Source organism: Bacillus rossius (assembly GCF_032445375.1).
Source record: "Bacillus rossius redtenbacheri isolate Brsri chromosome 9 unlocalized genomic scaffold, Brsri_v3 Brsri_v3_scf9_1, whole genome shotgun sequence".
Lineage (NCBI taxonomy): Eukaryota > Metazoa > Arthropoda > Insecta > Phasmatodea > Bacillidae > Bacillus > Bacillus rossius.
Window position 1 is genome coordinate 13,440,750 of NW_026962012.1, and position 27,448 is coordinate 13,468,197.

The following is a 27,448-nucleotide window of genomic DNA, read 5'->3' on the forward strand; positions in this document are numbered from 1 at the left end:
GGGCAGGCCTCGAGGAAATACAAACAATTGGTTGTCTGTAAAGTCGGTTTACGGACGATAGTTTAACGTGACGTCATAACAAAACATTGATGAAATTATTGCATACTTTTATGAATAAAATTGAATCATTTTTATCGAATTATCACTATTTTGTATGGATACAAAGAAGGAGTGAAATGAAATCTACAATTTAATTGATATATTTACTTTTATTTCACTCATTAATTCAAATATGTTTATTACTTTAACGAAGAGATTATTTTAAATATAACTGTTATACATGTTTGCTATTTAACTTCTTCCAATCTGTGTTATTCTGTTAAGGATAGGACGTTGATAGGAAAATTAGGAAACGAACGGGAGTGTTTCAATTTTAATGTGCCTAGAAAAAGTCAAATCGATGGTTGTTCCAATCGAGTGGAAGAGAGATAGATGCGGCGCAAGCGTAACGGGACACCGCGTAACGGGACACTTTTTCGTGCGTGCAGCCGGCGTTCATCGATTTATTAGACGTTGTCACGTCAAAAGAAAAGTTTTATGTTGACTTAACTATTCGGCGGATGTTAACAGATCAGTTCAGAAAAAAGATGAAGTCGACCAGGTGCGTGATCGGAAGACACTGGCCGTTGGGCCTGGTGTCATGGCCGCAGCAAGTGGCGTATTTACCGTTAACACAACAGAACCCTTAAAACATTACATATTAATTATTTACATGTGAATATTACGTGTTACAAGTAATTACTTATTTAGTTAAAGAGTTAGGTTCAGATGTGAGTGGGTAGCCCACATTAGGTTAGTTCCGGGATAGACCGCATGCGCGCTTCTCCGCCCTTCTCGTTACCTGAAAACAATCACCCTTGGGTCAAGAAACAATGTTATCATAAAAGAAACGGGTAATAATTACGTGTTTGCGTCTTTAAAGGACCGAGGCGCATGCTCTACTCGCACCATCGCACCACTTACGAGGCGACCCAACACACACACGCACGTTCGCGGTTTGAATAGTAGTTGCTGGGGCATGAAGTGGAGCGAGACACATCGGGCTTGAGGATAGCGTAGCCCCTGTAGACGTCAAAAGTACCTTTTGTATAGTGACTTACTGTATTTTATTTAAGTTGCTTTAAATTGAGAATACGTAAATTTACACTCTTGTACAATTTATGTGGTTTAACCACCTTCTAAAGCATCCAACATTCTATTGAATGGACTCGTGGTAGTCAATTTTGAGTTAACTGGTTTTAGTGGTGGTATGATGCATGCAGCAAGTGCGTGCTGGTTCTTGGCGAAGACTGTAGCATGATGGAGCATGCTCTGGAGGGGTATGGTTCAGAGTTATGGACGTGGCTGTACTGTAGGTCAGGGGCAGGCATTTGGTTTCGTTGCCCACTTCCTCTGACGTCACCCATCGTTGTCACTCTTCAGGGTTTTCCAACCTGTTTTTACAAGGCGTGCTTTCCTCCAATATGAAAACAACTGCGCATTACTAAGTCAAGACTCGCGTGCAAGGATTGAAATAACTTTCTCGTAAGGTAGTGTTTTCCTTGAACTGAAAACTTAACTGATCTTCACTAAACTGAATCTAATTTAGAACTGAACTGAACATTTTTTATATTTTCACATAAGTTTCAAGCTTTGAGTAGAATTATGTGTGAAAAATATCAGCGCTTGTGTGTGTGTTTTTTTTTAGTTCAGTTAAGATTGTTTTCCCGCAGCTATATTAATGTAATTGTGCGATTTTGGATTAAGCTTACATTCGAATGAATATGAGTATAAAATGCTAGTTTGTTGCAAGTGGGGGGAAGCCACAATATATTTTGTATTTCAGAATAATTATATGCGTAACACAAATAACATAAAAGCCAATGTTACAAACATTTTAAATCTTTCATTACACCGTTTGGCAAACTTAGCAAGTATTTGATGGTTTTTGTTAGTCTCTGGTTAAATTTGTTATTACTGTTATCAATCCAGTTTTTTTAACTTTGACATTTTAATTTAAATTAAATATAAACTAAAATAAAAAAATCTCATCAAATATAGGTATCGACACTATTATATTATTACCTTACAAATGCAAATAAACACAACTACCACAGCACATTATTCAAAGCTGTTATTAAATTAGAAAGGCACAACATTTGTATCCTGACAATGTGTAAGGTCCTAAATCATGCTACAAGACTTCAATTAAACTGCACTTTAGTAAAAAAAAATTTAAATTTTGTTTGAAAATTACTTGGATTATCTTTAACTAATGCAGGAAATACCTTAATAAGAACTCAATAACTAACATCTTAAAACAATTTTTTAACACTTAACTTTATTTCATCTATTAAACAATGTAGCATTTTCTCGAAAATTATAATTGATGTGGATAGATCAAAGTAAAAAATGGGCAGTATTTTTTGGTTATTAAATTTTCTGTTACTTTAGAATAATCTATATGGCAGCATGACAATTGCTTGTTATGTATAATGCATATTTTAGTTAAATTAGCAACTTTCCACGCCTTTAATGCAGTGTCGTGGCTGTACTGCGTTTTTTTATGCCATCTGCTTACTATTTTTTATTTAATAATATTTAGTTACGATATTACTACCTTTTTCCTGTTCTTTATCCGCTGTTTACTTTATTTTCTTCCTTTGGTTATGGCTCTTCCACGAGAGTGGTGCCCTATTTGTCCATTACTCTTGGTGCCCTATTTGACCATTACTCTTAGTGCCCTATTTGACCATTACTCTTGGTGCCCTATTTGTCCATTACTCTTGGTGCTCTATTTGTCCATTACTCTTGGTGCCCTATTTGTCCATTACTCTTGGTGCCCTATTTGACCATTACTCTTGGTCCCCTATTTGACCATTACTCTTGGTCCCCTATTTGACCATTACTCTTGGTCTCCTATTTGACCATTACTCTTGGTGCCCTATTTGTCCGTTACTCTTGGTGCCCTATTTGTCAGTTACTCTTGGTCCCCTATTTGACCATTACTCTTGGTCCCCTATTTGACCATTACTCTTGGTCCCCTATTTGACCATTACTCTTGGCGCCCTATTTGTCCGTTACTCTTGGCGCCCTATTTGTCCGTTACTCTTGGCGCCCTATTTGTCCGTTACTCTTGGCGCCCTATTTGTCCGTTACTCTTGGCGCCCTATTTGAACGTTACTCTTGGCGCCCTATTTGTCCGTTACTCTTGGCGCCCTATTTGTCCGTTACTCTTGGCGCCCTATTTGTCCGTTACTCTTGGCGCCCTATTTGTCCGTTACTGTTGTCGCCCATTTGACCGTTACTTTTGGCGTCCTATTTTACCATTACTCTTGGCGTCCTATTTGACCATTACTCTTGGTCCCCTATTTGACCATTACTCTTGGTCCCCTATTTGTCAGTTACTCTTGGTCCCCTATTTGACCATTACTCTTGGTCCCCTATTTGACCATTACTCTTGGTCCCCTATTTGACCATTACTCTTGGTCCCCTATTTGACCATTACTCTTGGCGCCCTATTTGTCCGTTACTCTTGGCGCCCTATTTGTCCGTTACTCTTGGCGCCCTATTTGTCCGTTACTCTTGGCGCCCTATTTGAACGTTACTCTTGGCGCCCTATTTGTCCGTTACTCTTGGCGCCCTATTTGTCCGTTACTCTTGGCGCCCTATTTGTCCGTTACTCTTGGCGCCCTATTTGTCCGTTACTGTTGTCGCCCATTTGACCGTTACTTTTGGCGTCCTATTTTACCATTACTCTTGGCGTCCTATTTTACCATTACTCTTGGCGTCCTATTTTACCATTACTCTTGGCGCCCTATTTGACCATTACTCTTGGCGTCCTATTTGACCATTACTCTTGGCGTCCTATTTGACCATTACTCTTGGCGCCCTATTTGACCGTTACTCTTGGCGCCCTATTTGACCGTTACTCTTGGCGCCCTTTTTGACCGTTACTCTTGGCGCCCTATTTGACCGTTACTCTTGGCGCCCTATTTGACCATTACTCTTGTGTCAGCTTCTGCTCAAGCTAAGGCACGGTCTCACACGCCATCCTGATTTTTTTAGTATCTTTGTCATAATTTTTTGAACAGTCATTTCAAAAATTTTAACTCGTGTAGCAAGTGATGATAGTTACGGAGACTTACGCACCTTTTTACACCCAATTATATTATTCCAAGTGAATAATTGTGGCAGAACAACAAATGCAAGCTAGGTATATAGTTAAAATGTGAGAAAAAGTCCTGGAATAAAGGTAAGGACAAAAAAATTAACACAGCATTTTATTTAAATAAGTAATTTACATGACATGAGTCAAATTCAGTACATTATGTAAATTTAATTAGTAACTTGTTTTCATTTACTATTAGAATAATAGTTTTTTTTTTGCTGCTAAACTGTATGTGTAGTTGTATGTATTACATTTATTTGTTTAATAGTTTCTAGAAAAGTTCATCTTTCAATAGAAATGCATAATTTCACTTCAAAGTTTTTTTATTTTGTTGTTTACAGTTTATTTTATGCACTGTATTTTATTATTCTTCTGTTACTTTAATGTAGGCTGTATTCCTTTAGTTTCATTTATAACAACGGACCATTTGATATCAGCACACGAAATTGCTATATCTTTGATTTGTGTTTACATTACAGATTTTAACCATTCCATTGTTTTTTTTTTTGCTTGTTAAAATGCACATGTTAAAAAAGTTATGAATGTTTATGTTTGTGCCACCTGTACATAAATTTAGGAATTATTTTATGTAATGTTTTTTTTTTTTACTTTATGTTGCATTTATTGTGTTTTGTAGAGCAGATGGGCCATGCATACCTGATTTAATTTTCTTTTTAAAGCTTTCTAAGAAATTATTTTTGTAGTTAAAATATATTTTTAACTTTGATTTATTTAAGTAAAAAATTAGCTATTTCTGCTCTCTAGCTATATCACTCTGTTGCAGTATCCTTTACCTATTTTCTTTGCTTCTTATTTATTTACAAGAAAATTTTATATATCATTGTAAACTTTAAAGGACAAAATTTGGAAGTATATATGTAAAAATTATTATTTTTTCTTTTATAGCTATATCACTCTGTTGAATGTATCTTTTACCTATTCTCTCTCCTTTATTTAAAGTAAATTTTATACATCGTTGAATTCATTTAAGCACAAAGTTTATCTATTATATACATACAAATATTTTTATTTAAAATTTGTTGCACAATATTGGTCGGCACAGTGTACAGTATACTTTTATAGTATTTATGTGTTGAGTCTATTCTGATTCTGGAATCGGTCAATTCTTAATTTAAAAATATTTTTTATCACAGTATAAAAATTCAAAACCTTTATGTAACATAACTAATGTTACCTTTATTTATTGTGTTAAATATATTTTACATTAAAATTAAATGATATTAGTTTTATTGAAACAGCGCTAGCGCACACAAATTAATTTATGTAGGAGCTCTTTGTTAGTAGAAATTATATTTTCTTATATTTATAAGCTGTTTATCATTTTATTCATAAATTAATTAATTTAATTTCTAATTAAAATAAAAACTGTTTTTGCATCTTAGTTTATAAATAAGGAGGCATTTGGTAAGAATTATGTTTTAAGAGTATGGGGTCAAAATATAATGTTGATATTATAATTTGAGAAACAATTCTATAATAGGAATTGGGTGTATTTTGGGAATCGGCTCAACACTATAATTTCATTTTGTATTGTGTTGTAAGCATGCAAGTGGCTCCGGTTGTCGCATGGTCGGAGTGGTGATGTATAGAATCATGTTTTCAGCCCAATATATATTATTACGTTGGAATTTTCTGATGAGAAATCTTAAAACTAATGGTGCAGGATGGTATGTGGGTGTTTTTTGGCTTTGTAAGAAGTGGTTATTTTGTATAAATACATGCAGTTGTACATATGCATGAGTTTTTTAAAAGTGCCAGTCAAATTAGCTTACTTACAGTTTATTAGGATCTAGGATACGCTGTTCTTCCTCTTCCCTTTACTATTCCTGTTAAGTCCTTTTACACATCGTGGCATCACTTATGGGTGGCCCACCTGCGACGACATCCACTTGGTGTCGAGTGGCATTTTCACTTGACTGATCTGGCACACGCAGGAGGCTTTGCTGATCTAGTTCGGGCAAGGCGCCACATGCTACACGACCACCTAGCCAAGCCCTGTACCCTCCCAAACATGATGTTCACCACCATTGAGTTCGGTGACACTGAATTCTCCGTCCCAGTCCGCTACCAAAATTTGCTACCGAAGGGTGTGGGTGCTCAAGGAACAGTGTGGTGAGTATCACAGGTCACGTGTGCTTTGTTTGATGCTTTGTCATTTAGACTTATCATTAGGGTGACTGCTACCTTATTCCGTACTGTTAATGATGCTATCGGTGTTTGTATCAAAATATTTTATTCAGTTATAAATATATTTTTGCTGTCAAAATATTTATGGTAATTGCAGTTAAGGTAAATGATTCGTAGTTTAGTAGAATTAAGTTTTTGCTCTGTCCTCTTCTTTGGGAATACATACCAGCTCTTTGGCGGTTTGGATTTCTGAATCAAAGCAATGAACTCATGTCTAAAAATTTTATTTCTTGAAACAAGTCTTTGTAAGTTAGTAGTTTTTTTTTTTTAAATCATGTAATGCCTTTGGTGGTATTTATGGAGTAATGTGGTGTAGAACAGGTGATGGTTTGAGCGTACTCACCAGTGTGGATTGTGGGAGTTTCTTGGGGAAGGGTGAATTTCATGCGAATTACATTCGACGCACTCCTTGCTAAATACACGTTACGTTCCAGATGCATCTGAAAAGTAAGTAATATACAACCCGCATGTATCACCCACATACCTGGCAAAGCCGAGATGATGTATAAGTATTTACTTTCTGAAGTAGCTCAGCAGCCATTTTATTTTATTATGTTGTGTTTTTTATAATATTTTTGGTTAGAAGGGACCAATCCTATTAAAAAACATCTTGTTGTTTTGAAAACAGCAGACAAGAAAGTAGTTTGTCGATTTTATCATCTACATATCGAGCTTTATTTGTAAATAATTATCCTGGTTCAACTTTATTCTGATGTGGTTACTCTCAACAAGACAATAGATAATATCAGTATTTTTTGTTATAAACAGCTTACTTATTTTTTTATCGTAATGGGGCATATTTTGTGGTTTAAATTTATTTAATTTATTCTCTTAAATATTTTTTTTTATTTATATACGCATTAAAACTAACATCACTTCACTTTTACTGTTATTAATTTACAAACGCCCAGTGGAAATTGAATTGTACCCAAATCTGCTGATGTGCATGACGTGTGTGCTCTCTACATTTCATATTGTCAGGGAACGTTTATTTACCCCCCCCCCCCTTTTTTTTATTTACTTCCTCTCTTGTGCTACCCAACTTTCGTCACTGCAATGCTCAGGGCTTCTGCAATTGGCTGCCCACATACTTTCCATCGCACTTGCAGTTGGGACAATCAATACGGGTAGTGGGTTGCAATGTGAGGTTTACTATTGTCTGCACACTATATAATGATAGTACATAAGTATTTATTATTTATTTAGTGTATCAGTGTTGGTCGTTATAAGTGTACTATATTTTATGTATTTGCAAGTAAGAGTTCAAAAAGTTTCAACACCACTGATAAAAAATGTTGTTAACAGATGGTTATTTTCGTAACGTCGTCGTGAAGATTTTCATCTTTTGCACGAAAGAGTTTTTACGTACATGTTCTGTTTTTGCTCTGTCTGCATTGAGCAGGAAAGTGGGGTCTGTTCAGATAACATTATAAATCGAATGGGGCTACTACTGTACCGATGCCGTCTCTTTGCAGTGCTGCATATGACACGGTGACTCAGCAGAATGTAGCTATCAAGAAACTGAGCCGTCCGTTCCAGAACGTGACGCACGCAAAACGTGCGTACAGGGAATTCAAGCTGATGAAGCTTGTCAACCATAAAAATGTGAGTTGGTCACACTTTAACATACATCTATTCGGTTGATCTTGGAAACTTTCTTACGGCTTGAAGTGATTTGTTAAGGTTGAGATGTTACTTTTTCTTTCATGTATTCATATTGTTCAGCTATTCAAAATTTACTACTTAGAAAGTAATTTACTGATGATGTATGTAGTTTAGCCTGATTGTCTTTGCAGAAATTTCACACTTTTATATGTGTAACATCTTAGCTTTCTGAGTACGGCATTTATGGAGTAATTTCGTGTGACTGAAGTCAATGAACGGAAATGTGTAATAACCACGGTGCTGCCATCTGTGGCGAATGGTGCGAACAAATGTTAACAAAGACAAAGGGAAACTTTATAGTATAGACTGTTAAATGAATTTTGACAAGATGGGCAGGATTGTAATATCTCTTTTCGAAAATTTGGTCCAAAGCCGGATTTTTTTTTCAAGTCGTTTCATTTTTATCGGAGCCGTTTCATTATAGCTATAGTTTAAAATATGGCTTCTGCAAATCGAATGATTCGATAGTCGACATACCTGCTCTGGCAGCAAATTCTTTCGGCGAGTTTGGAAACTACGTGTGATTCAGTCCAGAAATGTAGTTGGAAACACAATTTACGTATATTTATAACGCACTGTATTGTTTATAAGAATTGTACTTTAAATTTTGTGTCTGAGTTTTGTATTATAAGTATTTTCAATATGAGAACACATGAATTAGCTCGTTACTGAGGTTAGATGTTACTATCACTGGCGGGTACTGAAAGACTCACATATTTTTTTCTGTTTCCTATTTTAGTTAATATATGTTAATATCTCTCCATGATTGAATTCTAACAATTTTACAAAAAAAATGGCAGCAAGTAATTTTGAATTAAAATTTAGTTTTGAATAAGTTTGCAATGTTGCTAGTTTGGAAAGTCTTCAAGATATTATGGAAGTGATGAAATTTGAAGTAGATACAGTTTATCTAAGTAACATACCGGCTAGCTCAATCCAAAGGTGTGTTATTTTCCCTCGAAATTTGTTTTAGGAATAGTATTCGTGCAAAATATTGAAACTACCCTATCTAAAATTAAACTATAATTTCGGGAACAGCATTTTATTCTACTTTGTTTTACCTTATTAAAAAAAATTAATTCTTGAAAATAATAGTGCTGCCATCGTATTGCATACAAAAGTTTGTGTCTGTGAATGATGATAGGAATATTTGATGAAGTTTTGTCGTTATTTTTGACTTAACGTACAAAATCAAATCACCCCCACTTTTTTTTTTGTTGAAACTGCCTTGAACGCGCCGTTTTTACGTACATTGCGTACAGTGTGTTCATTGTGTGCATTGCGTGCATTGTGTGCATTGTGTGCAAGGTAGAGATAAGCGCCAGTAAGCAGGCACACATCCTTCACACAGAAGTAATCACGTGGTGACCACCATAACCGTCACTGTTCCTGACAGCTTCAAGTAAAATTGATGTTCGCTGGTCTTGCACGTGTGTTCTGCACCAGTGGATCGAAAGATGAATAATTCTGTATAACAAACTCATATTTCCGAAATATTTGGAAAAAAAAGTTTTCTTTGTTATCACAATCATTTTTCGTAAAACTGTATTCCAAGGACAAACATCAACCTTGGGAATTGAGCTGGGCTGTAAGTGGCTTATTTAAATTTTGTCTCATTATTGCATTCCCAGTTTCCTCTAAACATTATTCTTCCATAACTGGCTTTTCCAGAGTATTAAAACTAATTAAGGAGTAAATAAAATTAATCTGTAATGCATAACAATCATTCTGAAGACCAAAATGTCAAAATTTGAATGTTGCTTTACAATGAAATTTTACATGATAACTCAAAATTTTACTTCCGTTAAGAAAATTATTTTAATGATAAATTATAGCCGACGCATTTTAAACCAAGCAGGCGGGCGACGTGATGTGTAGAATAGCAAGGTAAATTATTTTCTGCGTGTTCTTGCAGATAATTGGCCTGCTGAATGCGTTCACGCCACAGAAGTCGCTGGAGGAATTCCAGGATGTTTACCTGGTGATGGAGCTGATGGATGCAAACCTGTGCCAGGTGATCCAGATGGACCTGGATCACGAGCGGATGTCGTACCTGTTGTACCAGATGCTGTGCGGGATAAAGCATCTGCACTCTGCAGGCATCATTCATAGGGTACGAAGTGCTTTCGTGTGGAGATACAAGTCAATGCCTGCCAACTTAAAAAAGAGTCATTCTAGATGATAAGCAAATTGGGCTACGGGGGTTGAGTGTTCAGATCACTCGCCTCCGCCAAGGCAATCCTGGATCTAGTCCTGGCGGGGTCAAGTCCAGGTTTTCTCAAGTAGGAAAGAGGTGGGCTTGGCCTTATCAGTGCTCCATTCTCGTATCATCGGCCTTCATCGACTGTGTTGATCTTTATAGGTTATTTGCACTGTTTGATTTATTTCACAGTCAACAATAAAATAAATATTAAAATCTTGCTAACAAGAATTTCTAAATGCTCAAAGACATTACATATGCACTTAGATGAGAATTTTTTTGTTATTAATTAAGTACTAGATTCCCTAATTGTGGTATGGCTGCGATCAATTTGAGTGCAGAGTACGACATAACCTGTCATTGTACAAGACTTTTCTTAAAATAAGATAAAATTTTACTATATTGTATGTGCTGGAACTAACGTGCATTGTATCAAATACAAATGTGAAACGCCAAGAGAGCTGATCATGTGCTTCATAACTTGGATTGTGGCAATGCGCAGCAAGTAGTTGGGAAGTGTGCTTCACTCCACGAGATGGTGCACGGTGTGCTGAAACAAGTGTTGAACTGGCGACACTTCACATCGCTCATGGGCTTAAATGTATTCGTACAATTATTTTTTTATGAATACGAATATGACTGTATTCCCATTTCGAGGTGTGAATACGAATATACTTATTCATTTTTGCATGTGTGAATAGAGCTGTATTCATATTTTTGTGTGAATGTCCATATTTTCGCATATTAGAGAATACGAATGCGCGAATAAAATATTCATATTCAACGTATTCACAAATATGTACAAAAAATGGCATATTCATATTCGCCTATTAGCGAATAAGCGAATTTACCTTCTTCATTAATATTTACACTGTTCGACATCAGCATGTTTGCGCCTGATGACGGGAATAGATGCCATTCCCCGGAACGTCGCAAATGTTTTGTGATAGGAAACATACTGTGTCGTTGTGTTGTCCATGATACCCGTTTATTTTCATCGTTGTGTTCGTATGTTTGCTGCGTTGTCGAAGTTTGTTGTCTGTATTTAATGTTCTTGTTGAGACTGTCTGGTCGTTGTTAGCCTACTGTGTTCATCTGTGCTGTTCATTTTTCATGACTAAATCCCTTCCACGGAATTATTGTGCTGTCGTTGTGTGTCCATAATATCTGTCTAGTGTCATCGTTGGGTTCATCTGTTCGACATCAGTGGTGTTAGGCTTGTTCTCTGTTAATTGGTTTTTTAAAATTTTTTCATTCTTGATTTTTTTTCCATGATAAACAGTGCAAAACTGCAATTACGTATGTCCAAAAGATTGTATCAAATCATCAAATATACCTTGCTGCTTTACTAATGCAAATTTTCAATGCCTCTAAGTAAATATAAAACTTATTACAAGGTAAAAAATTTAGTTAAAGTTATAGAATATTGTTTGGTTAAAAAATTTTTGTTGTATACGTTTTCTTAGTACGCTAACAGTAGACTGTCTTAACGGTAGAAAATTAAGCCATTGTTTTTCTTTCAAGTAACAATGCAGCCCATTCCTCAATCAGCACAGGATTCGCCCCTAAATGGTTGTCAATCATATGAGTTGTGAGGAATTTAACAAACCATTTTCTCATTTAAATAATCATCTATGCAATACTGCACACAGTAGTGTGGCAGTCATGTAGGAGTGGTTGGAGCCCAATGTAATATTGGCGGTCCTTTTACCTTTATACTTCACAGTCTCTGTGTATATGCATACAATGCTAACTCTACCTTTACGATTATGTGATCTGCTTATGAAATTGTTTCTGGAAATGATTGAATTAATTGCATCCTTATATTATTTTCCAGTGTCTTGTATGTAATCTGATGTCTGTATTCAACATTGGCATTGTTGTCGTAAGAAAGAGATAGAGTGTGATTATGTGTGTGTATGTATGCTAATAATATAACCAACATTATAGAACAGTATTATTACAATTTGCCCGACAGGAGTAAGAGTTAGCTGAACATGTAGAGATAGTGGCACAGCAGCTAGGTAATGCTGCTTCAACATAACGGTATGTAAAAGCTGTAACCAAGGTATGCCATCCGATGATTAAGGAAACGAAAGCTGCTGCAAACTGGAGTTTCTGGGGAAGTGAAGGTCGAAGGCATTACCAATGGTCACCTAAAATTTGAGCTACCCACCTTCGATGGCCAATCTTCGTATTATACAGGTGACAAATCGAGGCAGCTGCAGAAGTGAATGGTTGGAGCGAGGAAGAAAGAGCCAAGGCACTCGTTTTAGCCCTTCAAGGAACTCAGCTCGAGCTGCTTCTGACCACACCAGTTTTGGACCAGGACTATGCCGTATTAGTAGAAGATCTTATCTGATGTATGGCGACAGATAAATGGGCCAGGTGTACATGACTGCTTTGAAGACACGTCGGGAATTCGAGGCTGACATCCAAAGGCTTGTGCACCTTGCTTAACCGGAAGGCCCTTAGAAATTCCGACAGCAGCGAGCTGTTAGTTAGTTTATAGATGGACTCAGGGATACAGAGGTTGAGCAAACCCTTCGTTTGGTCCGTCACAAGAGTTGCGATGCCCTGGTTTACGCCCTGAAGATAGATTCGGTGCGCAATGCGTCCAGAAACATCAATATCAAGATAAGAAGAACGGGATTAAAACAATAACACGAGGGAAATATTAATGCCACCACCAGCGAAGGAAATATCCTTGGGCAATTAAAAAACCTGTTTCATGGTTCAAAGCTTTGGATCCAGAGGTAGCTCACGGTGCTTTGCATATAGAGATCGGGGGCTCGTCCAGTGCGTCTGCCCGAATCGTGGGAAGAAACCGGAGAAAGGAGGACAGCGATGCGATAATGGGGTTAATGAGGAGGAAAATTTGCAGGTTCGAAGAGCAGGAAGACTGCCACGGTGCTTCGCCTCAATGGAGGTGCATGTAACAGGAACTTACCTAGCGGGACTGCCTGGTGAGAGAGGAGATACCATGGCAACAAATTCAGAACGGGGTCCAGAATAATCTCAAAGCAGACCTGTGGTCCCAAAGATTTGGAGATTGGCTGCGATGTAACATCTGTCAAGAAGTGGCCACATCCAGTACAATTACCAGATGCTTTGGGTTATATCACAGCATGACAACAGCAACACATTGTTACTTGTTCGGGATGAACAGGTTTAAGGAGAGGGGCAGTGTTACAAGGATGCTAGGATGCTAGAAAGGTGCCATTGGGCCTGACACGCTGGCCAGTGCAGCTGGGAATCCAGGGGAGGCCCTACCTCGCGGACAGGTAGCGCCTGTATCCCAGTTATCCCCGCTCTGTGGTAATTCGATTAGATCTGCGCCTGTCTTCCCCTCTAGAGTGTTCGGTACGTCCATAAACCCCCCCATACGAGTGAACTAGGAATTGTTCTCGCAACGAGTCCTTTACAGAGCGTGGCTGAGAGACACACAAACGAGGGGGTGGACCTGCGAAGTGAGTGAGTGACAGAAGCTGGTTGCGACACCGAAGCAGCAGTGAAGTGAAGAGGGTGAGTGACCTCTTGGCGAGCATAAGTGGACAAGGGACGGGCTTCTGTGCGAAGATAGGATCATCGAGTATTGGTGCATTGGGGACAGTGTCACAGCGTGGATGAGTGAGTAGTGCGAAGCAGTGTGTTGGGACTGAGATGTGTGGTAAGAGACGAACTGTAGGGAGGATCACTGTCGAGCCGAGCTCCTGTGGGCAGATTGAATAAAGTATTTATTAAAAGTGTTTTCACTTTGTGAACAATATTATAATTTAATTGATAGTGTAAAATTTTGTTAACAAAAAACATGAGTTAATAATTGGGCTATTCTTTCAGGTTCACTATTCCCACACATGACAATACGTATAACTCAATGTTTATTTCATGGAATTAAAATTAATTTTTAATTCAAGTCATAGTCACAGATAAAATATTTATGTTAAAAGGTTGTGTTACCAATTACAAAGGTGTAGGATTTTCTAAGCTGCTATTTTCTATGGTTTAAAAATTTATTGGAATTTTTGTTTTTATTACATAATTTGTGGGGTAGTTTTTCCACTGTGATAGTAAGAGATGCACAATGCGCAGGACCTGAAACCTAGCAACATAGTTGTGAAGTCTGACTGCACGCTGAAGATCCTCGACTTCGGCCTGGCCCGGACGGCCGGCACCACGTTCATGATGACCCCGTACGTGGTGACCCGCTACTACCGCGCGCCCGAGGTCATCCTCGGCATGGGCTACAAGGAGAACGTGGACATCTGGTCGGTGGGCTGCATCATGGGCGAGATGATCCGGGGCGGCGTGCTCTTCCCAGGGACAGACCACATCGATCAGTGGAACAAGATCATTGGTGAGTGAGCGCCTTGTGTAGCTTACTTCCTGTATTACGTGGAAAAATCTGTTACAAATTAACTTAATTATATATATATTCTGTAAATGATTCCCATATTTATTGCCATTTTTGTAATTAACTTAGATAAAAAAAAATTCTAATTAAATCTTGGTTCTAGTTGAGCACATACTCCTGTAATCTTTAAATGGCAAGATTCAAAGTCCTAATCAAAAACCTGACATTCAATTAATGAGTACAATATGAATAAATTAATTATTCAACACAAATTGGTTCTTCGAATATTAGAGTTTGTAAAAAAATGTGTGATCTGTGCAGCCAGGGGTGTACGCAGGGGGAAAGATGGGGGTTGATACATCCCAAACCCCCGAAAACCTAAAAAAATCTATAATTGCCACCAACAAATGGAAAATATTTGAAAGCAAACAGAGGGGAATGTGGTTTGATTCTCCCCTTGCCCTCTTGTCAAGAAATTAAATCCTACATATGCTCCTGAGTGCAACCAGTAATTTTATGATTTGATTTTTTATGATCCTACAAAACTTTATAATTATTTTCTCTAAAAGTGAATTGATAAACACGTCATTTTTAAAATTACAGTTTCATATTGATTTTTTTCATTGCTGACATGGTACAATTAAAACCAAAGTTTCCGATCAGTCATATTCTTAGGTTGCTTCTCATACCTATTTCTGCTTTACTGAAAAATTTTGTGTAGTGCTATTGTTTTCTAAATATAATTGGCTCATATTTTTTGGCATACAAAAGAAAGTTAGTGCTTCAGTTATGAAAAATGGAAAGAAAAAAGGGGGTTGTCTGTAAAGTCGGTTTACAGACGATAATGTTACGTGATAACGTCATAAGAAAACATTGATGAAAAATTGCATACTTTTTAATTTTCAAATGTTATTTACAGTTTTATGCTAATTTAATTTAAATAGTTTGTTTAAATATAATCACGAACAATTAGTTAAAAAGCCTGCCTTAACCTGTTTGATATTATAGAAGATTTTCTCACACGGTGGTTGGCCGGTTCTTGCACGCTCGGCTCAGGCGGAACGTGACAATGAGTCATGCATTTTTGTGCATGCAGCCGGCGTTCATCGATTTATAAGACGTTATCACATCAAAAAAATCTTACAATTTATCTGCCATGCTGCTACTTGTTCAGTGGCATAGAAGCAACACAACCTTGCTTATCCACATGTAATCTAAAACAATTTGTGTGGCATTTTATGTGAAATTTATGTGTGCATAGTGAAGTTATATGTGAATTGTTATCAATTTGCATACTCTCAAATTACAAATTTAAGACTTACACCTTAATGGACATAAGGCTGAATGAAGAGGTGAGGTATAATATTTTGCCACTGAATGATTAGTGGATGTGTCATGCACAGAACGTGTGGACCAGCATTTTTGCAAATAAAGGAGCGATAGCAGCTTTAACTACTTTGCATTAAATTCTGCAGCATAGAAGATAAGACCCTATCATAATCCTGGCAGATAGGAACACCAACGCTTCCTTGAGGTGGGGGGGGGGGGGGGGTTGGTTGTGTGTTGGTAATGTGTGTTTAAGAGTAAACACTGAACAACATGCTTAAGTGAAGTCATAATAAAAATAACTCTTCCCCATTCTTCTTTCCTTTGTTACGTCTTTGGACATTGTGCAACAGCAGCATAAGTACCGCCAGATGTGCTGACTGCATGATCAGTGTCTTGATAACTGTCACACAAGACAACCTGTCATATAACATGAATAGCAGCTTTTAAATCTTACACACGTATAAAATTCTAGTATTATACGTCAGAAAATACAGTTATAAATAAAAATATGTTTTGCTTTTCATTTTTAATATTTGTTTGGTTTTACCATTGATAACTTTTGATTTTATAACATAACAGTCTGCTTTGCATGTTTAGCTGAAGTAATCATTTTATTATGTAACTATTCATCTCCACAGAGCAACTTGGCACACCATCACAAGATTTTATGAAACGTCTACAGCCCACAGTAAGAAATTATGTGGAGAATCGACCAGCATACCCGGGCTTCACATTTGAACGCCTGTTCCCAGATGTTCTTTTCCCGTCCGATTCATCGGAGCATAACAGACTGAAAGGTAATTGCACTTTTCACCATACAAAATCAGCTAATTATTTGTGTCAACTAGTATCAATTAATTTTAATCATTTGTTCACATAATTTTACATAGCTGCTTAATTTATTTCCAGACACAGTGAAATGTCTTTAATCTATCACATTTGGGACCACAGCCGTGCCAAGTTAGCGAATTTGGCCAGATTATTCAAAGTCTGTATAGTTTTAACGGGAATTAAATGTGAAATGTAACCCACTTTTAAGAACAGTTGAGCACTGTACTGAAATAAAAACCAACAGCAGTGACGAGCTCTGAGCAATTTTAACACGCCACAGCGCAGTGTTGCACCTGGCAACCAAGATCAACACCTGCAATCCACTGGAAAAGTCTGAACAAAAGTGGCTCAATTTCTGCCGGAACTTAGAATGTGCCGAACCTTAGAATGCCGGAATAAAGACCTTATTGTTTTTCTTGTGTAATTTTTAAATATTCATCTTTTTATTTGTTTTCATGTGGTCTCTTTAACTTATTTAAGTGTAAAATGGCGCAACACTTAGCTAACAGTCTTTTTATTAGCTCTAAAAAAAACAGTGCATTCTATTTCTTATCAATTGTTTTGTTGAAAAATATTTGAAAAGGAAAAAGTTATTTATTTTGACAGTTTTACATACATGCCTAGACAGTGAAGTATAAAATTGAACTACCATGTATTACAGCAGACTTTTTGAATTCTATTTGATTGTTTTCTTTAAGTCAATAAGGGTTAAAAGGGTTAAACTATAAAACTAGATGTTCTAATATGTTTCCAGTGAGGACAGTTGTAAGAGCAGAATATGTTTAGTGAATTGTGGTGGAGTGAGGTGGCACACTGGCATTCCAGGGGAGTCAGGTTCAAATCCCTATTTTGGTTTTCTATGGTTTCCCAAAATCACTTCAGCTCAACGCTGGAATGATTCCTTCACTGTGGCCATCATTCTGGAATTGTTTTCTTGAGCAGGGGTGCAACAACAGGAAGGGGGGGGGGGGGTAGTGTATCATGCCCCCCTTCTGAAACCTTGAAATGGGGGCAAACGGGGGCAAAGAAAGTGCTGTGTAATCAATTTTTTTAGATACTAAAACTGCTTAAATAGCACCATTTTCCACCTTCAAATACAAATTTTCCAGAGGGAGGATCCCCCGCTTCAATAGGGGGGGGGGATCAATGATTCTTTATAAAAAGGTATATTGCCCCCCCCCCCCCCCCTCTTTGGAAATTTAGTTGTTGCGCCCCTGTTCTTGAGTGTTGCCTTCTATCATGATCTTGTGCTCAGTGTGATGTTAAAGGCAACTAGAAAAATACAGAAATGCTATCAGATGTTGTTACCAAATGTAAAAAATAACTGTAACAGACTTTAAGATATTTGTTTTCACAGTTATTTTTTACTTATGTCTTCATTAAAATATTAATCAAAACCCAAGAAGGTTTAAGTTTCTCGTTCAGTTGATAGATCTCATATGGTTTTATAAACTATCTGTGCTGTTGCAGCGAGTCAAGCCAGAGACCTGCTATCTCGGATGCTGGTCATAGATCCAGAGAGGCGGATATCCGTGGATGAAGCCCTGCTGCATCCTTACATCAACGTGTGGTACGATGAGGGTGAGGTGAACGCGGTAAGCACTGATGCTCCAGTAAGCATCATTTATAACATTTATAAATGTACTTTATAGCATTTATTGTAAATTCTGCAGCATTTATTATCATTTATAAATTCTTCAAGTATTTCAAGATATCACTGTATTTATATGTTTCTGAGATTTCTTTTTCCCTAGTTAATAAGTTTAAATAAGTGTATAGTATTTTAAATATAGCTGAAATAATGCTTACAAAATAATGATGTATCTTAAATGGGAGTGCTCTAATTTGGTTCAGCACACAAAGTTAATGTAGATTTAAACACGAAAACCTGGGGTTATGTTTATTCTACAGCAGGTAAGGAATTAAATTATTGATTTTGCCATGGGCAAGTTCGGCAAAGGGGACATTTTAATCTCCAAATGTGTTGTTCTATGTATATCTATAGTTATATTAATGAAATGAATGAAGGTAGGTGAGCTGTCATATTTTTTGTATTTACACACAAGGGAATTTAATAAACTGTTGTGGTTTCCATTCTTGATAACTAACATGCTTTGAATCACAATTTTTGTGTCTAAATGGACCAATTGCATTACAAAGTTAGGGCAAGGTCCGTTAAATAGTTTTAAGAATTCTGGTGTTAAAGTAATTTCCTAGAGTAGAGAATATTCCATGGAAAGAAATGTGTGTGTGGGATCAATGTGCAACAGAAGTAAAACTTCTTGCTTATTAGGTATAGATAGAGATAAATTACTAGTATTTTTTTTAATGAACAAGAGATAATAATTTAAAATGTAAGGATGCGGGTATGATCTGAAGTTAAAAAATGTCTTTTTAAGCATCCTGTACTCTCGTATCTGTTGACTGACACTTTTTGGCATCTCTTTTGGCGTTTTATTCCCATGTTGTCTTTGATAACACCTCTTATCTGCTTTCGCCTTTTTATTAATTTTACGCCTGATGTTATTTCACAATCTCTACCTGAATAAAATGAAAGAACAAAAAAAAATACTCCAATCGAATGTAAATTACACTTACAAAGCTAACCTCTTTAAGTCTATATGTATTTTTTTACATTTTCAATCACACTATTCACATAAAAATTAATAAATCTTAGTTGCACAAATAAATAACTCTTTTCCACACCAATAAATAAATTGTAGCTACTTTAATAAAATAAAAGAAATATGGCAGTGTCAATTATTAGCCATTACAACAACTGAGGAGTAGACAAAAAAACAAGCAGCCTTACGAAAATCCCGTAGTATCACTGCAGCATCATTTCTACCTCTCCCCTTCCATCTTCCTTTCCGACCATTACAACTAGCATATAGCATGCTATGCTACGTAACCATCCCTCCCCTCCTTAGCCGTCTTCCCATTCGACCGCTAGTTCATGTGTTGGAGTGGTGTCGCCGCTGGTACTCTCTCCTCCTCTCTCCTTCTCTATTGGTTCCCCCACCACGTATCTAACAATTCCCTTCATGCGATCTGAATTTTCGTAACTCTCGAAAACTGTAGCCCTCTCAGCAAAGACAACTATAATTCTTTGATTATTCCACAAAATCTATCTAATTTAATGTACCATTCAATTCATTTTTACAGTATTTTAAATGTAGTTGAGCTAACCTAATAAACTGTTGAAAATTTTTAACAGAATTTTAAACTTACCTAATACAACCAACCGTTCATTTTCATTGCAGGTAATATAATTATTTGAATATCACAATGCTGCATTAAATAATAATCACAGAAATTTTTTAAAACTGAAAACACAATTTTTTTTTTATTAAATTTATACTGCACAGTTTGTGACTAGTCTACTGCTAGTTTGAATTTATGGAGTTTCCATTCTGCCTTTATATGTGAGTACAAAATCATCTTTTGTAAGAACCGAACCATTAATCTTGGTGGTATTTTTTTCAAACAGGCTTTAAACTTCCTATAAGGTACATGTAAGTGAAACAAACAGTGTGATGTGAATTGTTTAACATTTTAGTGTGCCAAATTTCCTAAATTTTCATTCCAAACTTATAAAATAAACATTTACCTCAATCCAAAGCACTTTCACTAGCAACGTAAACAGCGTAGTAAAACACATGTTTAAATTGTAAGACATGGCACGCGCACTAAACATACAGCTTGAATCATTGAGAACGCCATGTTTTTCATTACCTTTCCCCAGCAAATAATGTATCGCTCACAGAAGAGAGGCTTTTTCTATGTTCATGTGTTATTGTAGTCTATGTCCATTTCTTACAAATAAAAAATAATTGTCCACTTTTGAAATCAAGTCTGGAAAGTGGTATCGCAAAAAAATTTTTAGGGGGTGATATTATAGCGTTTTGTTGTCAATAAGCATATTTAAAGGAAGTATTCGTGGCTGTATTGTTTAAACGATTTTCATCTCTAATCATTCATCGTTTTTGAATCATGTCAAAACTTTAAATTTACTTTGAAACCTACCAGGGGGAGTCAAACATAATTTAACTAAATTCTTTAAAGAGTTACAAAAAGCTAAATTGTAAAGAACAAGCTTCTTCATGGACGGTTAACAAAAAAAGTCACTGACCAATTGCACATGATACACCGTACACTCAAAATGCCTAGGCCAAAGATTTTTAGCTAAGTAGCTTACCATCTGTACATGATGTATATGAATGTGGGATGCCAGTTGTGACATGCCATGGTCTGAATTGCACACTCATAAAGCATTGGTAAAATAATGAAGCAAAGTAAGTCGTAGGTCAAGATGGTTCAGGAATAATAAAGTGGTTAATTTTATTTATGAATTCAGAATGATCACAACTAGTGCAGTTTTGTACATGTCTGTTTCGTGCTCAAACAATTTGCAGCAGTCAGTAAAAAATTAGTGCATTCAGACTTTAGTGAGATATATTGTTATGTCAGTACAAATTTTTTTTTATCCTAAGCCATTCTGGTTCAGCCACCAAACCAAAACCAAGTGTTCCCGCTTTTACGACAAAATTGATAGCTATTGTTTAATTTAGGTCTCTCGTAAGAGACAAGTATTTTAAAACAATTCTTGCTTATTTGTTTGAATGTGGCATTCAAATTCTTTCTTAATCACTGGGTAAATAATATTTTTATAAATTTTTTTATTTCAGGATAACACTTAAGTTCTAAGATATATAAGATGCAAAATATCCATCAATATTCAAGAAACAAAATTTGATCAAATATTCAATCTTGTATAATGATGGTTTACAAACATACAAAAGTGTTTGAACCATTTGCTTGGTCATATCTAATAGAATAGTATTGGTGTACAAACGCTTATCCACTATATTCTCATTTTACAGCCTCTTGCATGTGCTAATTTATGTAATCCATTTCATAAAATTGTTCACAATGTTTTGAATATGAATCTTAAATCTTAATAATAAGATATTTAACAAACTAGTATTTAACTAGTGTTTAAGAACCATTGAATTTTATATTCTAGTAAATCAGTGTTCAGCATAATGGATTTAGATCAAAGTATTTTTTAATACTAACATTTATCTGTATACTGCAAAAAATGTTTTTCTATGACTTAAAATAACAGTTAATGAGTTTAGAAATTAAAGCTTTCTGATAAAAGGGAAATTGTAATGGAAAATGAAATTACTTGAAAAAAAAAAGGAATGGTATCACTGAAAATTGGTGTACTATTTATTACTAGAGATAATGTTTTATTGCAAAAAAGTTTTACACTATGATAGTCTGCAACCCTCTGTATGCCTTCTTACACTTTTATTGGAATAATTATTGTTTAACATGTCGTAGTTAGTTTAGGGCAAATTGCGTACGTTATGTGTTGCGGTATCTATATATTTCCTCATTGGCTGAGTTAAGTAAGCAACATATTTTTTTTTTTCAATGATAAAGAGTCAATACAAAAAGATGTTGCAGATGAGGACAAAATGTTTTCATGGGAACACAATAAAAAAAAAGTGCTAATCGTCGGCTTACTTCCAAAACCTCGTAACTCCATTTCAGTCAATTTTACAGGAGAACCTATGAGCTTTCGGAGCACGGTTTCGACTAACAAAGATACCAGGTTTTATAATTTGTGAATAGAAAAGAGACCAAGTAGAGTTGACTTACGAAGTTTTATCAGCATACGCACTATGAAAAAAATGAAAAAAAAAAAAAATACACCAAGCGCGTACGGAATGTAAAACTGGGGAATATCTGGACTTGGGAGGTTTCAGAAGTGAGCCGACGTGATGCTTGTCTGTGGTCGAAGCGAAGTAGGGACCGGGACTGGAGCTGGGGGGCTCCTCGGTGCAGGCGAGAGTGTCGTGTCTGAGCGTGTGCGGGGCCTTGCAGCCGGCCCCCGGCCCCTACGACCACTCGGTGGACGAGCGGGAGCACACCGTGGAGCAGTGGAAGGAGCTCATCTACCAGGAGGTGATGGAGTACGAGATCACGCACGGCCACAACGCCCTCAGCACGGCCCACTGCACGGCCCACGGGCCCGGCCAGGACGACGCCGACGACGCGGAGCGCCCCGCGCGGCGGTAGTCAGTCCCCCCCCCGCCGCGTCCCCTCGAGTTCCCCGCCCCCCCCCGCCCCAACGCCACTTTCAGCAGAGTTTGGCGCATCACCGAACTTACTCGAATACATGATGCATCTTTTTATTACGACTTCCTACGCGCTGAAAAAATTCTTTGTCCCTTAGAATCACAAAAATTCGCGTTCGTAAGTAAACACATCAGTATTACTAGGAAAAAGTATGATTAAAATGGCTGATTTAGCGAGATGGTAATCCAAGACGTTGCTCAAAAAACCAGTGGTAGCTGGTCAACTATCACATTGAGATGACGTTCTAATTATTACAGTTGTACTGTGGTGTAAGTAAGTCTATACCATTTCATAAAGGCAACGTCTCTCCTCATTGAAAGTTGAAGCCGCCAAATGGGCAAATGCATGATCGAGGAATAAAGTACATGCCCAAAATATTCTTGGTTGGTGAGGGTAAATAAGCTAGGTTATAGAATCAGTGCACCAAAAATTAAAAAATTACATTGTAAATTCGTAAATAATTTTATAGATAAACTGAGGAAAAAGCAAAAACTGTATATTAGAATCGATGGCATCTTATATTCGAGTAAATTCAATAATTTAATATATGCTATAGTGTGTAAAGTTAATGGCTGTCCAGTTAATTTTTTGTAAAATTGTTGAATTAAATTCTGAGTTTTTGATTTAATTTTGTGTTTTTTTTTTTTTTCTGTCTCCAAACAGATCAACTAGCTTGTCACTTTTTGATGATGTCAAGCAATATTTTTTACCATTGGAACAAAGATTTTAAAATTTTAATATTGTAAGATTTGTAACAAGAATTTCTTTGTTTTCTGCTAAATTACTACAAAAATTTTAAGTATATGAATTTTATTTTATGTCCGAATAAAATTTTAAATGAAACTTGAACTTTGTATTTACTAATTTGTATAGCTCACAAAACAAATCAACTAGAATTAGTGTTACTGCATAAATATGTTATTTGTTGATTCATTTGGAAATACGGCCTTGCCTTAACATGGACAATGCATTAAAGATTACAAGCAAGAAGATGCATTTCCCATCAATCCGGTAATTGCCTTGTGTGTTTAATAACCTTGTTTTTGTTAATATACAAGTGGAATTTTTGTGTTTCTCTTTATACATTGTTGATACCTAAATATGTGAGCTTCAAAACATATAAAAGGTCTATGTTCATTATCTTAACATGAGTAAGGAATATTAATCAAGAACATATTTTTTTACAGTGTTGTTAAATAAAAAACATACTGAGGAGTGTTAAGTTGGTGTAATAAACTCCCAGAAAGGTGTTCTTTCTGTGTAGCCAAATGTATCAAGAATGAGCAGTAACTCGAGGGGCGTATTGTTGTTGTATTTATTTATACCCAAATGGTTGATAGGCAATCGTTTTATAGGTTGTATTTCCACTTAAATGGATTCTTCGATAGGCAGTAAAATTCCTCTCTAATCATCTAGGATTTATTCTCTTGTAGTGTAGTATTTTTGTCAGTGCAGAGTACCTCTTACTGTTTTAGGTCTTAGATTGTTAGTAGGCTTAGCCCCAGACTTGGAGTTGTCGCAGAGGGATGCCAAAAATAACTTTTTTCTTATTTGCGCTTCACTTACAAGAACAGTTTTAATAGCTTTCCAACTTTTTCTGTAGTTCATTTCTATATATTTTCTTCCTAAAGTTGAGTTTTACACCTGTATTTTTGAAGTTATTTATTATATTTTACTGACACCTTTGTATTTTATCTGTTAAGTTTGGCTTTGGGTTTTAAATTTTTTTAAATAGTTGTTACATTTTTGTTATTTTGACAGCAGATTATTTTAAAAGAGCTCTTTTGCTTTTAGTATTTACATAATTTATTGATTTTGGTTCAGGTATCTAGGCGTATGTTTTTGGCATTTATGTGACTAGGCATTAGTGTGAGTTTCAAAATAATCTGTACTGCTCCCATCATAGAATTGTTGATTCATATTGTTACCACATAGATGAAAGAGTCTCGTAGAATACAATGATTTTGGTCAGATCCCTTTCGCCTTGTTGGTCACTTGTAGGTAGTGGGGTCGGAGCAGTTTTCTTGTGTTCCTACACCTTGTTTACATAATGTAGCAGCAAGACATGCATCCATACAAGTGTGAAAGTGTTGCAACAATTTTGTTTTTCGCATCCAGAGGATAATAACTCTGCTATGGATTGACTATTGAAGAAACTGATTGACAGTATACTGTGGGATATGTGTTGTGCTTGTCTTTTTTTTTTTTTTTTTTTTAGTTTTTGGAACTGTTTTAGATCTGCCTTCGTACACTGGCAGGCTGATTGTGTCGGTGATGAGATGTGTGAATTATTGTGCAGTTTTGTGCACTGCTTGGGTGGGTGTGTTCTCATTGTCTTATGTTGTGGAGGCAGGCAAAGACACTTTCGTTATACAAAAAAGTTGTTTTAATCATTGTTTGTTTTTACCAGCCTTTGGCAGCAGTTGTAAAACGAGAAATTTTGTGCTCTTGTACATAATTTTAGTGACGTAGATTTCCTACGAAAACAGTTATATGTATATTGATAAAATACTTTATTTTTGAGGCAGCAGATTGATGAAAAGATTGTGGATAATTCTAAGTTATTTTATTTAATATGATCAATACTCTCACATGTAGGAAAATGTTTTTATCAACTGCTTCCAGTAAACTGAGTGAAATAGAGCGAGATTACATGACAGACAGCATGTTTATAGAAACGTGCAAATACACTCCGATCCAAAAAACACGAAATGAAGTTTGTGTGTAAAGTGCTAGACAAATAACATTGCAGGTTAGTGCACTTTGGGCAGATTATTTGCTGCATTGTGTTATTCTGAATATTTTTATCATGCAGCATGATGGTGAGTGAATCTGCAATAGTAAATATATAAGTCTTGGTGTGATATTTGAAGAATGTTTTGTCAAAAGCAGACTTTTATGTTTAATAAACCCTTTACTACGTAGCAGTTTTGCCAACTTGTAAATATTATGGTACTGTTCTGTTCCTTTTTTGTGAATAAGTATGTATAATTACATCATTACTACAGTTATATAAATATTAGTATATAACCATTTAGTAAACTTGTACTGATGAAAGCATTGTAGAGGAATTATTAAATTGTGTATGTGTGTTGTTTTGTGACAAGAAGTTGGAATATGGAGAGAGCATTTTGTTGTAGTAAAATCAATTTCATCATTTAAGTAGTACTTTTAGAATTTTAACAGTGGTAGCAACTTGGAACCATCAGTTTTAGTAGCTTTCTAGAAAGTGCAGATGTCTCCATCAGTCGCTGTGTACAAAGTTAAGTAATACAACCACACAAACGTATTGTACATTTTTTTAGTCCACTTTCACGGTCATCATGTAATATTTTCCCTTGTTTTTTACTGTAAAAAAATGTGCTCACTTTTCTCCAGAGAGGAGAAAATATTGTTGAACAGTGCAATAATTTAAATGACAACAATGTTTACTGCACAATCCATAGAGATTGGTATTGCAGTTTAATGTGAGGGTTTTGTTTGTAGAACGAATTCTCAGTTTCAGTATGTTCTCTTCACTTTATCTTCTGAATTTATAGTGTAGATCACTAAAAAATTGTGAAATGTGTAATCATGATATATTGCTCTTAGTATGAACATGTGTATTCATATTATTGTGTAAGATTGTGTTGGAAAACATGTTGTCGTGTAACACTTCCTTTTTATTCAAGTTTGTAGATTGAGCCTCTATGATTAATGAAGGTGACTCCAATCCTTAAGTCTGCAAAACCCCAAAATGTGGTGTAGAGAACAGTTAAGTTGTTTATCAGTGCCATTCAATCAGTTCGATTTCATATAATTTGGTCTTTCCCGAATAATTTTTTATAGAATTCATTGGTTTGAATTCCGTAATCATTCTTAAAATAAAAATTCAATCCCTTTAATTGTTGCAAGTATAGTTTCTTGATTTGGCAACAGCTAATTTGGTGAGTTTTGTGGTTTTTCTAAATGTACTGTATGATTAACCACAGGCCAGAGGGAATCCTGTTTGCAATTCCAGAATTTTTATTTTCTGTTTCAGTGAAATATGTATGTAAAAAGTGGTATTTATAATAAATTTTTTATGCATATAAAAATTGTTTGTGCATATAAAAAAATATTTTCATCACCATCAAAATAATTTCTTATTTTTAACACCATATAGAAACTTTTCAAATAATTTTGCTTGCTATGTTAAAGTTAGGTCAGTTAAGAAGCATTTTATTACTTAAATCATACAGCTGGTATGCTGATCTATAACTAATACAGTAATTTTTTTTTTTTTAGTACAGTGTTTGCACAAATATCTAGGGAACCAATTTTTCAGAACCTTTTGGCAAAATTTTCCTAGAATTTTTTTATTTATCAAGGTATGATTTTTTGATCTACATATATAACCAAAACTAAACTTGAACAAATGCAAGGTACCAAAAGACAGTTGTAAATTAAAGTTTCGCAACATTGCTGTTTATTTAGTTACTTTTTCATGACATGTAACAAGTCCTTCAGTTTCCTTACTTATTGGTGACTTTTGACTCTCATGACATGTAGACACCCTGTTTTAGGAAACTATAAATCTGTG

At 35.8% G+C, this 27,448-nt stretch overlaps 1 protein-coding gene across 4 annotated transcripts in view; it reads left to right on the forward strand.

The window, feature by feature from the left end:
- Window positions 1-26,963, forward strand: part of LOC134542647 (stress-activated protein kinase JNK) — a 427,819-nt gene extending 400,856 nt beyond the window's left edge. For 3 of the 4 annotated variants that reach the window (XM_063387059.1, XM_063387058.1, XM_063387060.1), the window contains 6 exons: window positions 7,834-7,963; window positions 9,939-10,136; window positions 14,316-14,580; window positions 16,545-16,703; window positions 18,208-18,332; window positions 22,633-26,963. In XM_063387059.1, coding sequence (XP_063243129.1) covers window positions 7,834-7,963; window positions 9,939-10,136; window positions 14,316-14,580; window positions 16,545-16,703; window positions 18,208-18,332; window positions 22,633-22,827 — 1,072 coding nt within the window. In that variant the 3' untranslated portion in view covers window positions 22,828-26,963. Of the gene's footprint in view, window positions 1-6,105; window positions 6,284-7,833; window positions 7,964-9,938; window positions 10,137-14,315; window positions 14,581-16,544; window positions 16,704-18,207; window positions 18,333-22,632 lie in introns of all 4 variants that reach the window. The other variant, XM_063387056.1, reaches the window with a different exon arrangement.
- Window positions 26,964-27,448: the final 485 nt, after the last annotated feature.